This window comes from Lethenteron reissneri, chromosome 60 (genome assembly GCF_015708825.2).
Source record: "Lethenteron reissneri isolate LAM-NWPU_2019-01 chromosome 60, ASM1570882v1, whole genome shotgun sequence".
Classification (NCBI taxonomy): Eukaryota; Metazoa; Chordata; class Hyperoartia; order Petromyzontiformes; family Petromyzontidae; genus Lethenteron; species Lethenteron reissneri.
The window spans coordinates 7,347,950-7,365,795 of record NC_083838.1 but is presented as its reverse complement, the minus strand read 5'-3'; the positions used below and the strand labels follow the sequence as shown (position 1 = coordinate 7,365,795).

General features: G+C 52.3%; 1 protein-coding gene across 1 annotated transcript; it reads right to left on the bottom strand.

The window, feature by feature from the left end:
- Nucleotides 1-2,478: 2,478 nt before the first annotated feature.
- LOC133357862 (exocyst complex component 2-like) lies at nucleotides 2,479-17,031 on the bottom strand. The gene is made up of 4 exons (XM_061576005.1): nucleotides 16,921-17,031; nucleotides 6,686-6,827; nucleotides 4,616-4,671; nucleotides 2,479-2,526 (listed from the first exon to the last, which is right to left on the bottom strand). Exons 1-4 carry the CDS (start codon nucleotides 17,020-17,022, stop codon nucleotides 2,479-2,481), a joined length of 348 nt encoding a protein of 115 aa, XP_061431989.1. The 5' UTR covers nucleotides 17,023-17,031.
- Between the last annotated feature and the right edge of the window lie 815 nt (nucleotides 17,032-17,846).

Below are 17,846 nucleotides of genomic sequence, written 5' to 3'. Positions count from 1 at the left end.
ATCACGACGTTTCGGGCGCAACACAAGCATCCGTCAACAGGTGGGAAAGCATGGTCTGCTGCTGATGCAGACTGTTTTATTTTATTTTATTTGAAACCTACGTGACTTTACCGAAAGAATAAAGGAGTGTGGAGGGAAAAAGCGGAGAATCCAGAGTACAAATCCACGCGACCACGGGGAGAGAGAGACACAAACTACAAGTACAGGTAGTGCCCGAGTTACGGGGGTCTGACTTACAACATTTTGATCTTACGATGGCGATACGACAAACTTGTAAAATATTTTTTTTCGATTTAAAGCTTTCGTGACTGCAGGGATTCATCTTCTTGGTTATTTCGGTAAAGTCACGTAGAAGGGAAGTAATAGAATAATACAAATAAAACATAATAAAATAATTCTATTTAAAGCTTTCGTGACTGCAGGGATTCATATTCTTGGTTCTTTTGGTAAAGTCACGTAGAAGGGAAATAATAGAATAATACAAATAAAACATAATAAAATAAAAAAAAAAATTTAACTCTCACGACGTTTCGGCCACAACGCAAGAACAGGTCTGTCGAGAAGACAGCGTCTGAATGAAACACCCCAGGCTTGGAGCGTCTATTTAAGCTGGGTTGGAGGGGGAAGAGAGCCTTGACAAAATAATTTGCATATCAAGAGGAATTTAGCATATTTATGGGAAATGCAGACATGGGATTAGTCACTGCTTGTGAAATGCGTAGGAGGTGGGCAGGGGGGTTCAAAGTCATATTATGCCCGTGCATTATGCAGGATTAGCAGCATCAAAGGGAGGGGATAGGGGTAGCATTAATAAAGGGAAGGAATATTAATAGTATGTAGCTGCAGTAACTAAACCACCACGTAAAAAACTAAAGTATAAAATACATAGTATCATCAGTATACTAAATATACTCTCCAATAAGCTGAGCTACTAACAATAAGTAATACATTACAATTCTATGTCGCAATTTTTATAATAATTTTTTTATTATTTTTTTATTTCCCCTCTACGTGACTTTACCAAAAGAACCAAGAAGTTGTAAGATATTTTACATTTCGCGCGGCAGGCAAACGCACAGCATCGTACGAGGTACGATGCTGCGCGTCGGGACGCTGCCGGGATTGTTTCCTGAAAAAGCTTTCCATTAAATTGCAGTTCATATCGGTAGGCTAAGAATTCACCTTGTTTTTTATTTACATTTTACTGTGCAATACAGTATCGTAATTAATAAATACATACGGTATATAGTTTATACAGTACGGTACTGTAAATTGCACTGTTTTGCTAAATTATCACCATTCTTTAAGACTCCTGGGTAGGCGAGGCCATCTTCGCCTTACGATATTTTTGACTTACGATGGGGTCGTCGTAACGCATCTCCGTCGTAAGTAGAGGACTGCCTGTATACAGCAGCAGGCGTCAGGGTCGGGTTGAACCCACGACCTCCTGTAGACAGGCGAGGTAGTGAACATCTCCTAGCCAGCGTGATGATGATGAGAGAGAGACACGCAAACTCCAAATATACAGCAGCAGGCGTCAGGGTCGGGTTGAACCCACGACCTCCTGTAGACCAGGCGAGGTAGTGAACATCTCCTAGCCACCGTGATGATGATGAGAGAGACACGCAAACTCCAAATATACAGCAGCAGGTGTCAGGGTCTGGATCGAACCCACGACCTCCTGCACACCAGGCGAGGTAGTAGACATCTCCTAGCCACCGTGATGATGATGAGAGAGAGACACGCAGACTCCAAATACACAGCAGGCGTTAGGGTCTGGATCAAACCCACGATCTCCTGCACACCAGGCGAGGTAGTCAACATCTCCTAGCCACTGTGGTGTGAGGGTCAGGGATGGAACCCACGACCTCCTGTACGCCAGGCGAGATAGTCAACATCTCCTAGCCACCGTGTGGCACATACAACAGGTGTTGTGGCCAGCACCGCACCCGACCGCCTTTGTCTCCCCGCTAACGATGCTCACGACACACCGTGCCAGGCAAACGTTTGAGTCTGAGTTGACCTAGGGAAAGCCCGGCACCGGTTTTACACATTCGTCACCGGTGTTGGCCATGAGCGTGGGAATTGAAATCGTGTCGCCGGGTCCGTAGCGCTAACCGCTGCGCCGCCGCTCCCCCCGTGAACACACATCGTAGGCAAACACAGCGCTACACAAACACACACAGACAAAGATCCCCCGTGTAGCCTGTGACAGACTGTTGGGGCAAGTGCTGGTAGTAGCGAGTAGCAGCAGCAGCGCCTACGAAGGCTACCGGCACCGTGGCACACGAGGGGGTGGGTGGCCAGCACCACGCCCGGCCGCCTTTGTCTCCCCGGTAGCCATGTTTGTACACCGCACCGGGTACTCATTTGAGGCCGAGTCGACCTAGGGGAGGTCCAAGGACCGGTTCAGATAACCGTTGTCACTGGTGTCGACCGTGAGTGGGAAGTGAACCCGGGTCACGGGTTTGTGTCGATCTAGACGATGACAATGACGTCAGAGTGCATCACGGCTCCAGAGGCTTCCTGATGTCCGAAGGGAGAGCGTTCCAGACGGCTGCCGTGAATTTGTGGCAAGATCTTGGCGTGTAATGAGCGAGTGGTTGTGCGCGTGTGCATGAGTGTGCGTGCCTGTGAGTGTGCGGGCGTGTGTGAGTGTGTGTGCGGGTGCGTGCATGCGCGTGTGTGTGTGCGTGCGTGCGTGCGTGCGTGTGTGTGCGCGTGTGTGTGCGAGTGTGTGTGCGTGTGTGGTGTGTGTGCGTGTGTGTGTGTGTGGTGTGTGTGCGTGTGTGTGCGTGTGCGTGTGTGGTGTGGTGCGTGTGTGTGGTGTGATGTGTGCATGCGTGCGTGTGTGTGTGTGCGTGTGTGTGTGCGTGTGTGTGGTGTGGTTAAACCCAGGATGGATCGTAGGCAGGCCAGCCTAAATGTTTCCAACCGGCGAAAATGCTCCACTAGGGGGGTCCACGTTTCGCAAGCGTAGAGAAGGGAGGGAATGACCGTGGCCGAGAAGACCTGAAGCTTCGTGCGGAGCGACAGACCAGGTAGCTTCCACACAGCGTTACGCAACCGATGAAAAGATATTGCCGCTCGACTGATTCGGAGTGAGACCTCTGCTGATAAACTGGAGCCGGTCATAAGCACACTGCCCAGGTATGGGAAACTCTCCACTCTCTCCACAACTGCCCCATCACCAATTGGGAGTTGTGGGGGTGGAGTGTCCGATGGTACAAAATACCCAGGCAGGTGCTTAGTTTTGGTGGGGCTGATGGTAAGGCCCCACCTCTTAGTGGCACGCTCCAGTCTCAGCAGCAGCGTCTCCAACTACTCTTCTGAATGAGCAGCTATTACCAAATCATCGGCATACATAACGTGGTTGACCAATAGGGAGCCATCCCTTGATCGCACCCGGGCATCGATCAGCCTCCCATTATATCTGTACCAAATGGAAATTCCCCCGGTACAGCTATTTAAGGCTTCACGAACTACGCGGTCAAAATAGATGTTAAATAATGTGGGAGCCAGAGGACATCCCTGTCGTACCCCAAGGTGAATGGCTCCGACTCCCGGCCACGTAGTTTTACCCGGGCCCGCTCACCATCATGAAGGTCCTTAATGATCGTGAGCAGAGGGTCAGGGACTCCGAAAGCACGAAGAACAACCCAGAGCCCAGTCCTACTGATGGTATCATAGGCCTTGACCAGGTCAATAAAGCAGAGATGTAGGTCTTTTTGGAATTCCCTACACCTCTGCTGTAGCAGACGGACAGAAAATATGGCATCTGTGAGTTATGGCATCATCCTGGGTTTAACCAGGCTGGATTGTGTGAGGAGCTCACAAATCCTTGAAAGATCTGGGCAAAGTCCCATCAGTGAGCTCCTCCGGCAGGCAAGGCTGCGTTGGCTGGGTCATGTAGCCCGCATGCCCAGCCACCGCATGCCTAAACAGCTTTTGTTCGGCCGGATCGAGTGGGCTAGACGGGCGCGGCACGGGCTAGAGAAGAGATGGAGTGATGTGGTACAGGAGGACGTGGAGCTGAGTGGACTTGCCGATGACTGGTACCAGCGGTGTCAAGATCGGCCTCAGTGGAGGAGGCTCGTGAAGGACGCTACTGGGCAGTTGGAGGCAGTCGCCCTCCAACAACAACGGAGGGCGGAGGAGCGACGCTCACAACAACGAGCGGAGCGCCGGGTGGCTAAAGCACAGCCAGTTGGTACAGTAGGGGGCACAGGTGGTGCATCAGCCAGTCATCTCGGTCATCTCGGTCAGTCGACCCGTGGCACCTGGGTCTGCCCTGTGACCTCCTGCCAGCGGGCGTTCGACACTTCACATGGCCTCAAGGTGCACTTGGCCTGGCACAAGCATCGTGGTGACGTCACCGCCACTTAGTGGCGAATGGCGGTTGTTGTTGTTGTTGTTGTGGTGTGGTGCGTGTGTGTAGTGTGATGTGTGCATGCGTGTGTGTGCGTGTGCATGCGTGTGTGCGTGTGCGTGTGTGTGCGTGTGCATGCGTGTGCGTGCGTGTGCGTGCGTGCGTGTGGTGTGTGCGTGTGGTGTGGTGTATGTGTGCGTGCGTGCGTGTGGTGTGTGCGTGCGGGTATGCGTGTGACGGCCTCACCTCGGCGTGGGCAGCGGTGTTGTGCATCAGCGTCTCCTTGATGTAATTCCTGACGCCTGCACGAGACACACACACAGACACACAGACACACACAGACACACAGACACACACACAGACACACACAGATACACACAGACACACACAGACACACACACAGACACACACACACGCACGCACACACACACAGACACACACACAGACACACACACACACAGACACAGACACACAGACGCACACAGACGCACACAGACACACACACAGACACACACACACACACAGACACACACACGCACACACACACACACACGCACACACACGCACACAGACACACAGCGGCAATCACCAGGTCCATCCCTGCGTCCATCCCATCCGTGCGTGTGTCACCACATCACGACGGTTCTGTGCCCTAACGAACCGAGGATTTACGAGAGAATTCTCCCCCCTCCGTGTTGCCGCGACGAGGGAACGACGAGCGTGGCCACCAGGCACGGCGAGTCCACACGGCAGCTCCACGCTACACGCTGCGTTGTAACACGCTACACGCTGCGTTGTAACACGCTACACGCTGCGATGTAACACGCTACACGCTGCGTTGTAACACGCTACACGCTGCGATGTAACACGCAACACACTGCATTGTGACATGCAACACGCAACGTTGTAACACGCAACACGCTGCGATGCAACGCCGCTCCCCCGGTAAGGCCGAGCGACGTGACCAGGTCACAACGGATGACGTTCGGGCGACGTTCGGGCGACGTTCGGGCAACTTTCCAGCGACGTTCGGGCGACTTTCCAGCGACGTTCGGGCGACTTTCCGACGATGTTTAGGCGACATTCAGGCGACGTTCGGGCGACGTTCAGGTGACGTTCGGGTGACGTTCGGGTGACATTCGGGCGAGGTTCGGGCGATGTTCGGGCGACGTCCAGGTGACGTTCGGGTGACATTCGGGCGACATTCGGGCGACGTTCAGGTGACGTTCAGGCGACGTTCAGGTAACGTTCGGGTGACGTTCGGGCGAGGTTTGGGTGACATTCGGGCGACGTTCAGGCGACGTTCGGGCGACGTTCGTGCGACGTCCACGTGACGGTTGAGCCCGGTTCACGCAGCCGTCGTGAGGAATCGCGTCACCCTCGTGTGGTTGACGACGCACAGCGGCGGGGGGACGGGAGTCAAGACCTGAACAACCACGCGAGGCCTCCTACTCCTCCCTCCCTCCTCACCCTCCTCACCCTCCTCACCCTCCTCACCCTCCTCACCCTTCTCACCCTGCCCCCCTCCAGTAGGCCGTGAGGGCGACCTCCACCTAACACGGTGCACCTCGTGACCTTTGCGACGAGCGGCGACGACTGTCAACAAACATTGCGGCGTGTGTGCGAGTGTGTGCGAGTGTGTGTCAGTGTGTGCGTGTGTGTGAGTGTGTGTGAGTGTGTGTGTGTGAGTGTGTGTGTGAGGAGCAGTGTGCTTACACACCCGTGTGTGTGAGTGTGTGAGTGTGTCAGTGTGTGCGTGTGTCAGTGTGTGCGTGTGTGAGTGTGTGTGAGTGTGTGAGGAGCAGTGTGCTTACACACCCGTGTGTGCGAGTGTGTGAGTGTGTCAGTGTGTGAGTGTGCGAGTGTGAGTGTGTGAGTGTGCGAGTGTGTGAGGAGCAGTGTGCTTACACACCCGTGTGTGCACACTGTGTGCGTGTGTGTGAGTGTGTGAGTGTGTGAGTGTGCGAGTGTGTGAGGAGCAGTGTGCTTACACACCCGTGTGTGCACACTGTGTGCGTGTACGTGTGTCAATCTCACTCGACCCCCGTGGCACATGCTGGGCCTGTCCCGTAAACTACGACACCTCACGTCAAGGCCTCAAAGTGCACCTAGCCTGGCACAGGCGCCGTGGCGACGTCCCCGTCACTTGGTGGCGAAAGGCGGCGGGTATTGGTGCGTGTGTGTGCGCGTGTGCATGTGTGCATGTGTGTGCGTGTGTGCGTGCGTGTGTGTGTGCGTGCGTGCGTGCGTGCGTGCGTGCGTGTGTACGTGCGTGTGCGTGCGCGTGCGTGTGTGCGTGCGTGTGTGCGTGTGTACCAGTGGGCGAGAGGCAGTCGCTCCAGTCGAAGTAGCCGGCGTACATGCCCGGCTCCAGGGCGCCCACGATGGGGTCGGCCTTCTGCTCCAGCAGCTCCTCAAACAGCTTCTCGTCGAGCTCGCCCACCGCTCGCTGGCCAAACTGCGCGCGGGGAACACACGGCGCAGACGCAGCACAATTAGCATCATCATCAGCAGCAGGAGAATAAGCATCATCATCAGCAGCAGCAGCAGAATTAGCATCATCAGCAGAATTATCATCATCAGCAGAATTAGCATCAGCAGCAGCAGCAGGAGAATTAGCATCATCATCATCAGCAGGAGAATTAACATCATCATCATCAGCAGCAGCAGAATTAGCATCATCAGCAGCAGGAGAATTAGCATCATCATCATCTATGGGTCTCTGTGTGAGTCTACGGGTCTCTGTGTGAGTCTACGGGTCTCTGTGTGAGTCTACGGGTCTCTGTGTGAGTCTATGGGTCTCTGTGTGAGTCTATGGGTCTCTGTGTAAGTCTACGGGTCTCTGTGTGAGTCTCTGTGTGAGTCTACGGGTCTCTGTGTGAGTCTATGGGTCTCTCTGTGTGAGTCTATGGGTCTCTGTGTGAGTCTATGGGTCTCTGTGTGAGTCTATGGGTCTCTGTGTGAGTCTCTATGTGAGTCTATGGGTCTCTGTGTGAGTCTATGGGTCTCTGTGTGAGTCTCTGTGTGAGTCTACGGGTCTCTGTGTGAGTCTACGGGTCTCTGTGTGAGTCTATGGGTCTCTGTGTGAGTCTATGGGTCTCTGTGTGAGTCTGTAGGTCTCTGTGCGAGTCTACGGGTCTCTGTGTGAGTCTGTGGGTCTCTGTGTGAGTCTATGAGTCTATGGGTCTCTGTGTGAGTCTATGGGTCTCTGTGTGAGTCTACGGGTCTCTGTGTGAGTCTATGGGTCTCTGTGTGAGTCTATGGGTCTCTGTGTGAGTCTATGGGTCTCTGTGTGAGTCTACGGGTCTCTGTGTGAGTCTATGGGTCTCTGTGTGAGTCTACGGGTCTCTGTGTGAGTCTATGTGTCTCTGTGTGAGTCTATGGGTCTCTATGTGAGTCTGTGGGTCTCTGTGTGAGTATGTGGGTCTCTGTGTGAGTCTGTGGGTCTCTGTGTGGGCTTGAGACCATCATGAGCTCAAAACGCTTTGAGAACTTGGGTTGAGTTACAACTCACATCCAGACACAAAACGACACACACACACGCCTATACACATCAACACACATACACCTACACACACACAACAACAACAACAACCGCCATTCGCCACTAAGTGGCGGTGACGTCACCACGATGCTTGTGCCAGGCCAAGTGCACCTTGAGGCCACGTGAAGTGTCGAAAGCCCGCTGGCAGGATGTCACGGGGCGGACCCAGCAGGTGCCACGGGTCGACTGACTGAGATGACTGAGATGAGCCCATGCCGCGCCCGTTTAGCCCCCTCCATCCGGCCGAACAAAAGCTGTTTAGGCACGCGGTGGCTGGGCATGAGGGCTACATGACCCAGCCAACGCAGCCTTGCCTGCCGGAGGAGCTCACCGATCTTGCAAGGATTTGTGAGCTCGTCACACCTAACACACACATCTACACACACGTCTACACACACACACCTACACACACGTCTACACACACGTCTACACACACACACCTACACACACGTCTATACACACACACCTACACACACGTCTACACACACCTACACACACACCTACACACACACCTACACACACGTCTACACACACCTACACACACCTACACACACACACCTACACACACACACCTACACACACACCTACAAACACACACCTACACACACGTCTACAAACACACACCTACACGCACGTCTGCACACTCAAGGAAAGCCCCGTGGATGCACGAGGGCTGCTGAGATAGACCTACAGGGCCGCTAAGACACCGCTGCTACTGCTGCTGCTGTTGAGCACCACCCACACAAACCACAGGCGTGGGACAGTGGGGGTGGGATGATGGGTTGGAGGGTGACGGGTTGGAGGGTGACGGGTTGGAGGGTGACGGGGCCTTTCCCTGGCTCAGCGACTGGAGGGGGTTGTCCACCCTTCTCTTCCGAGAAAGGGGACATCCACCCACTCACTCACCCATCACTCACTAACTCACTCACCCATCACTAACTCACCCATCACTCACTGACTCACTCACCCACCCACCCACCAACTCACTCACTCACTCACCCATCACTCACTGAATCACTCACTCATCACTCACCCATCACTCACTGAATCACTCACCCATCACTCACTGAATCACTCACCCATCACTCACTCACTGACTCACTCTCCATCACTCACTCACTCACTCTCCATCACTCACTTCCTCGACCGCTACACCGCCACTCTCCATCACTCACTCACTCATCACTCACTCACTCTCCATCACTCACTCACTCTCTCTCACTCACTCATCACTCACTCGACCGCTACACCACCACTCACTCACTCACTCATCACTCACTCATCACTCACTCACTCATCACTCACTCATCACTCACGCACTCACTCTCTCGACCGCTACACCACCACTCTCCATCACGCACTCACTCACGCACTCGCGCACTCACGTAATTACACCACCACCACCACCACCGCTCATTGCAACAGCGTCACCCCCCCCTCCCCCCCACGGTGGCTGCCAAGCCCAGTCCCGTTCCTTCCTCACTGCCTCTGAGTTTAGTTCCCAGGGGGGTCAAGTCAGGATTCAGTCCCCAGGGGGTCAGGGTTCAGTTCCCAGGGGGGTCAGGGTTCAGTTCCCAGGGGGTCAGGGTTCAGTTCCCAGGGGGGTCAAGTCAGGGTTCAGTTCCCAGGGGGTCAGGGTTCAGTTCCCAGGGGGGTCAGGGTTCAGTTCCCATGGGGGTCAGGGTTCAGTTCCCAGGGGGTCAGGGTTCAGTTCCCAGGGGGGTCAGGGTTCAGTTCCCAGGGGGTCAGGGTTCAGTTCCCAGGGGGGTCAGGGTTCAGTTCCCAGGGGGGTCAGGGTTCAAGTCCCAGGGAGGTCAGGGCAGGGTTCAGTTCCCAGGGGGGTCAGGGTTCAGTTCCCAGGGCGGTCAGGGTTCAGGTCCCAGGAGGGTCAGGGCAGGGTTCAGCTCCCAGGGGGGTCAAGGTTCAGTCCCCAGGGGGTTCAGGGCAGGGTTCAGCTCCCGGGGGGGTCAAGGTTCAGTCCCCAGGGGGTTCAGGGCAGGGTTCAACTCCCGGGGGGGGGGGGTGTAAGGCTCCAACTGAGCTGTGTAGTTCCTTTGTCAGAAGAGATTTGACCATCACAACAAGATAGCCAAATAGAAGTGGCGTATTATCATCATTGCGTGGAAATGTATTGCAAACACTCTAAACGCGTGGTGACGTTGATTCTAAACGTGGAGGGGAAAACCGGAGGCCCCGGAGACAAATCCACGTGACCATCACGGGGAGAGAGAGAGACGCAGAAACTCCAAATATACAGCATCAGGGTCGGGATCGAACCCACGACCTCCTGTAGACCAAGGGAGGGAGTTAACATCTCCCAGCCAACGGATGGAGACACATAGGCTCACATAGAGACCCATAGACTCACACAGAGACCCATAGACTCACACAGAGACCCATAGACTCACACAGAGACCCATAGACTCACACAGAGACACATAGACTCACACAGAGACCCATAGGCTCACACAGAGACCCATAGACTCACACAGAGACCCATAGACTCACACAGAGACCCATAGACTCACACAGAGACACATAGACTCACACAGAGACACATAGACTCACACACAGACCTATAGACTCACACAGAGACCCATAGACTCACACAGAGACCCATAGACTCACACAGAGACCCATAGACTCACACAGAGACCCATAGACTCACACACAGAGACCCATAGACTCACACAGAGACCCATAGACTCACACAGAGACACAGACTCACACAGAGACCCATAGACTCACACAGAGACCCACAAACTTACACAGAGACACATAGACTCACACAGAGACCCATAGACTCACACAGAGACACATAGACACACACAGAGACCCATAGACTCACATAGAGACACATAGACTCACACAGAAACGCATAGACTCACACAGAAACGCATAGACTCACACAGAGACCCATAGACTCACACAGAGACTCATAGACTCACACAGAAACGCATAGACTCACACAGAGACCCATAGACTCACACAGAGACCCATAGACTCACACAGAGACCCATAGACTCACACAGAGACCCATAGACTCACACAGAGACCCATAGACTCACACAGAGACCCATAGACTCACACAGAGACCCATAGACTCACACAGAGACCCATGGACCCACACAGAGACCCATAGACTCACACAGAGACCCATAGACTCACACAGAGACCCATAGACTCACACAGAGACCCATAGACTCACACAGAGACCCATAGACTCACACAGAGACCCATAGACCCACACAGAGACCCATAGACTCACACAGAGACCCATAGACTCACACAGAGACCTATAGACTCACACACAGAGACCCATAGACTCACACAGAGACCCATAGACTCACACAGAGACACATTGACTCACGTAGAGACCCATAGACTCACACAGAGACCTATAGACTCACACACAGAGACCCATAGACTCACACAGAGACCTATAGACTCACACAGAGACCCATAGACTCACACAGAGACCCATAGACTCACATAGAGACACAGACTCACACACAGAGACCCATAGACTCACACAGAGACCCATAGACTCACACAGAGACCCATAGACTCACATAGAGACACATAGACTCACACATAGACCATAGACTCACACAGAGACCCATAGATGTCCACGCTATGATGATGACAAGCCACTTAGTTGAGCTAACATTAGTGATGGACAGGTCGCTTGTCAAAAAATTAGGTACACAACAGCTCAGTGGGGCACTATCCTGGTAAGATAAATAAGTAATATTTAAAAATAAACACGCTTTCATGAAATGTACCGCACTAGTAATGGAAGAACTCCACGACTTCAGGAAGTGGCCCCCAAGCTTGCCACGACGTAAGGGGGCCGTGGACAATTAGAGCCAACGTCAGTTGAGCGTGGACAATTAGACCCAAGCCGAAACATAACATATAGAAATGAATGTTTCAAAATATATATTTTTTATGATAGAATATAGTATTGTCATCAGTATGACATAAGTATACCAAGTTTGCAGTCGATACCACGTTGGGTAGTGGGTTAAAATAAAGTTACAACATTTGAGGATACAACAACAACAACAGACAGAGTGAGTTCATAGAAAGCGTGGAAAATCATAATAATAATAAAAATTGAGTTACATGAATTTTGGATACGACAACAGACAGTGTGAGTTAAATAAAAGCGTGGAAAATGTTTAAAAATATACGTTTTGGATGTTGTATGATAAAATATACTTTTGTCATCAGTATGCCATAAGTATACCAAGTGTGCAGTCGATGCCACATTGGGAAGTGGGTTAAAATTGAGTTACAAGGTTTTTTGAGGACACGGCAACAGACGGAGTGAGTTAAATAAAAGCGTGTAAACACACATAGAATGTTCTTCTTGGTTCTTTCGGTAAAGTCACGTAGAAGGAAAATAATAAAATAATAAAATAAAACATAATAATTCTCACGACGTTTCGGCCACAACGCAAGCAGACTTTGTCTTCTCGACAGACCTGTTCTTCACCTGAGGACGGCTGCTTGCGTTGTGGCCGAAACGTCGTGAGAATTGTATTTTATGTTTTATTTTTATTATTTTATTATTTTCCTTCAACGTGACTTTACCGAAAGAACCAAGAAGATGAATCCCTGCAGTCACGAAAGCTTTAAATCGAAACATAGATTGTGTTACAGTTTTAGGTGATCTCTGTGAGAGTCAATAGCTAGTCCTGCACTGCCCCCTAGCGGACAGAGCGAGCTCGGCATCTTATAATAATAACACTGGTCAACACACTTCTTCTGGCATAAGGTATTCCAACGGATGTAAGGTAATTCCAAATATGGCATCAGTTTTTGTCTATCACATCAGGTTTTTGAGATATCAAATATTGCATTTTCAATAAAAACTGCAGAAGAAAAATATTAAATAAATGTGGACATCTACATAAAATGATATTATAAACACACTATCCTAAAAACACAGCACCATATTTACCACTAAAGCAGTCACTGACTCGCAACAACTTGCAATCATAAGTGACAGAGTTAATTTCGGGTAAAATCAATGAAATGGGGTATGCCGATAGCACAAAAATGAGATGTGATGGAGAAAATCTAAGATCAGATTTGGAATCAGCACCCTGAAATTAGTCTAGAACAGCTGCAAAAGTCCAGGCCAGAGAAAAGTTGTTTTTTGTTGACAACAAAACGAATCATGTTAATGCATTAACCACAATGCTTGTGGTCAAAAAGCAAACAAAAACACACACTCTGATAATGTATTGACATTGTACCCTTGAAACTGATTGGTCCACACCAGAGACAGCTTTCTTTTGAGCCTCGTATCAATTGGTGCTAGACCAGAGGACGCCACAAGGCGTACAGTTCAGAGACGATGCACTATCAAAGTAACAAGGGCAAACAAGATGCCGAGACATCTAGATCATTAGACCTCCTCTATGCCAGTACCTTCTTCTTCCTAGCGTTGTTCCCGCTGTGGCGCAGGGTCCGCTTTTCGGCATTGTCTTCTCCATTTGGCTCGGTCCAGGGCATCTTCAGGGGATGCGTTGACCGTCTTCATGTCTTCCTTTATTCGGTCCATCCATCGCTTCTTCGGACGTCCGCGTGGACGGCGGCCCTCTGGCTCAATACGCTCGGCAGTCTTGGCCACTGATGACTCTTCACTTCGCATCACGTGGCCGTGCCAGCGAAGCCTTGCCTCAAGCATCTTGTCCGTAATGGGGGCCACACCAAGTCGCTTCCGAACGTCTTCGTTCATGACACGATCCCATCGAGTGAGCCCGAGGCTCCATCTGAGCATCCTCATCTCCATGGTGTGGAGAGCTTGTTCGTGTACAGTTGTGGCTGGCCAGCACTCGGATCCATAGAGTGCCACCGGTCGGACGATGGTCTTGTATATTTTTCCCTTCAGCCTATCCGGCATTTTCCGATCACAGAGGACTCTGGTGACTTGCCTCCATTTCATCCACGCCGCATTGACTCGTGACCTCACATCAGTCGTGATGCTACCATCTGAGCTGATGGTGGAGCCCAGGTACTTAAAGTCCGTCACTTTCTTCAGATCTTCTCCGTCAATACTGATGGTGCCATCGGTTTGGGGGCCACACTCCATATACTCCGTCTTTTTGATGTTGAACCTCATCCCGTTTTCGTCCAAACGTTCCTTCCACAGGCGCGTTTGTCTTTCCACTTCTCCTCTCTCTTCATCTGAGAGGAGGACGTCATCCGCGTAGAGAATTGACCATGGAAGGGGCGTGTGCAGGTCGGCAGTGATCGTGTCCAGGCACAGGATAAACAGGAGTGGTGACAGGGCCGATCCTTGGTGCACTCCAACGCTGATGGGAAATGGCGGTGATATGCCCACTGCACAGCTGACTGCACTGGTGACGTTCTTGTATAGGAGTTGCACCCAATGCACGTAGATTTCAGGGACTCCATCGGATCGAAGCGAGTGCCAGATGAGGTCGTGGGGGACCCTGTCAAATGCCTTTTCAAGGTCGAGGAACGACACGTGCACAGCTTTGTTCTTCTCTCTGTGCCTCTCCAGCAGGAGACTGTACCAAAGTATAATAATAATAATAGGGTTTTCCCATTTTTTTCTGGCAACAAAATTTAAACCTTTTTTGACGAGGAATCATGTCTGCATTAACCACAATACTTGTGTTTTTTTTGCATTCTGACCACAAGTATTGTGGTTAATGCACACATGATTCCTCGTAGAAAAAAGTTTCAGTTTTGTTGCCAGAAAAAATAGGAAAAACCCCTATTATTATTATACGTTGGTCCTGGCAAAGGAGTTCTAATGATGCAGCATGTGTCTCGGCATCTTGTTTGCGAGTCCCTGCGGGGTGTTCGGAGTGGGCCCCCTCACACGAGCCTCCGACGACTCGGCCCGTGGCCCCAGGTCAGAACGAGAAATCTTCATTTTAAGACGGAAGAATCCGATGAGCCGTGAAGCTCTTGACGTGTTTTTTTTTGTCCAGTCGGTCCCAGGAGGTCGCCAAAACCGCGGCTCTTCAAGTGACCGCTGCTCCGTGAACGAAGATATTTATTTATTTATTAACGACCCACCTCCGTCTCTCGCATTGACCCTGTCCCCTTGCGGCGGATCTTGAAATGTCGAATGTGTTGTTACCACGTGGCGAGGAGATGTTGACTTCCTCGCCTGGTCTGCAGGAGGTCGTGGGTTCGATCCAGAGCCTGGCGACACGGTGGCTAGGAGATGTTGACTACCTCGCCTGGTCTGCAGGAGGTCGTGGGTTCGATCCAGAGCCTGACGACACGGTGGCTAGGAGATGTTGACTACCTCGCCTGGTGTGCAGGAGGTCGTGGGTTCAACCCCGACCCTGATACCTGCTGCTGTATATTTGGAGTTTGCGTGTCTCTCTCATCATCATCACGGTGGCTAGGAGATGTTAACTACCTCGCCTGGTGTACAGGAGGTGGTGGGTTCGATCCCGACCCTGACAACGCCTGCCGAGTCCGAGTCTCTCTCTCTCCCCATGGTCGCGTGGATTTGTCTCTGGGTCCTCCCGGTTTTGCTCTCCACTTGAAGCATCAACGTCACGCATATCGAGTATTTGACTGCTAAATTTCGATTTAAAGCTTTCGTGACTGCAGGGATTAATCTTCTTGTTTCTTTCGGTAAAGTCACGTAGAAGGGAAATAATAAAACAATAAAAATGAAACATAATAAAATACAATTCTCACGACGTTTCGGCCACAACGCAAGCAGCCGTCCTCAGGTGAAGAACAGGTCTGAGGACGGCTGCTTGCTTTGTGGCCGAAACGTCGTGAGAATTGTATTTTATTATGTTTTATTTTCGCTATTTTATTATTTCCCTTCTACGTGACTTTATTTAACTGCTACTATTAATGTCCACACGATGATGACGACAAGACACTTGGTTGAGCTATCATTTGTGATGACCAGGTTTCGCTTCTGAATAAACAGCTACATCGCATCTCAGCGGCCCTTACCTGGTCAAATCTGTTTTGTTTCAACTCCCGGGTCTCTCTTAAGGGGTTCATAATGGCCGTGTCAAACACACCACTGAGCCAGAACACACACCACAGTACCCGCAGCAGTACCTGCAGCAGTACCTGCAACAGTACCTGCAGCAGTACCCGCATCAGTACCTGCAGCAGTACCTGCAGCAGTACCTGCAGCAGCACCTGCAGCAGCACCTGGAGCAGCAGCAGGAGTACCTGCAGCAGTGCCTGCAGCAGGAGTACCTGCAGCAGCAGTACCTGCAGCAGTACCTGCAGCAGTACCTGCAGCAGTGCCTGCAGCAGCAGCAGGAGTACCTGCAGCAGTGCCTGCAGCAGCAGTACCTGCAGCAGTACCTGCAGCAGGAGTACCTGCAGCAGTACCTGCAGCAGTACCTGCAGCAGTGCCTGCAGCAGCAGCAGGAGTACCTGCAGCAGTGCCTGCAGCAGCAGCAGCAGTACCTGCAGCAGGAGTACCTGCAGCAACAGCAGTACCTGCAGCAGGAGTACCTGCAGCAACAGCAGTACCTGCAGCAGGAGTACCTGCAGCAGGAGTACCTGCAGCAACAGCAGTACCTGCAGCAGCAGTACCTGCAGCAATAGCAGTACCTGCAGCAATAGCAGTACCTGCAGCAGGAGTACCTGCAGCAGGAGTACCTGCAGCAGGAGTACCTGCAGCAGGAGTACCTGCAGCAGTACCTGCAGCAGCACCTGCAGCAGTACCTGCAGCAGCAGTACCTGCAGCAGGAGTACCTGCAGCAGGAGTACCTGCAGCAGTACCTGCAGCAGTACCTGCAGCAGCAGTACCTGCAGCAGCAGTACCTGCAGCAGCAGTACCTGCAGCAGTACCTGCAGCAGTACCTGCAGCAGGAGTACCTGCAGCAGCAGCAGTGCCTGCAGCAGCAGAACTTGAGTACCTGCAGCAGTGCCTGCAGCAGGAGTACTTGCAGCAGCAGCAGTGCCTGCAGCAGCAGAACTTGAGTACCTGCAGCAGTACCTGCAGCAGTGCCTGCAGCAGGAGTACCTGCAGCACGGATGCGACGGCAGGAAGGTGGTGGCGCTCCATGAGCTGGCCCAGGCTGTGCAGGCCGTGCTGGGAGAGGTATCGGCAAGTGCTGAGCACCATCAGCAGGCGTTGCTCCTGCAAACACACACGTACACACATTAACACACGTGTACACGCACACACACACACGCACACACGCACACACACGCGTACACGCACACACATGTACACATGCGTACACGCACACACGCACACACACACGCACACACGCACACGCATACACGCACACACGCACGTGTACACGCGCACACACACACACGCACATACATACACACACACGCGTACACACACGCACACACGCACACGAATACACGCACACACGCGTACACGCGCACACACACACGCACATACATACACACACAGCGTACACACACGCACACACGCACACACATGCACACACACACACACGCACACACACACACACGCACACACACACACACGCACACACGTACACGCACACACGCGTACACGCACACACGCGTACACGCACACACGCACACACACGTACACGCACACACGCACACAGCGTACACGCACACACGTACACGCACACACGCGTACACGCACACACGCGTACACGCACACACGTACACACGTACACGCACACACACGCACACATGTGTACACACGCACACACACACACGCACACACGCACACACGTGGTGGTGCAGCGGTTAGCACGCTGCGTTAGTCCGTGCCAAGGGGAGTTGGTGGTGCAGCGGTTAGCACGCTGCGTTAGTGCCAAGGTGGAGTGGTGGTGCTGCGGTTAGCACGCTGCATTAGTCTGTGCCAAGGGGAGTGGTGGTGCAGCGGTTAGCACGCTGCGTGAGTCTGTGCCAAGGGGAGTGGTGGTGCAGCGGTTAGCACACTGCGTTAGTGCCAAG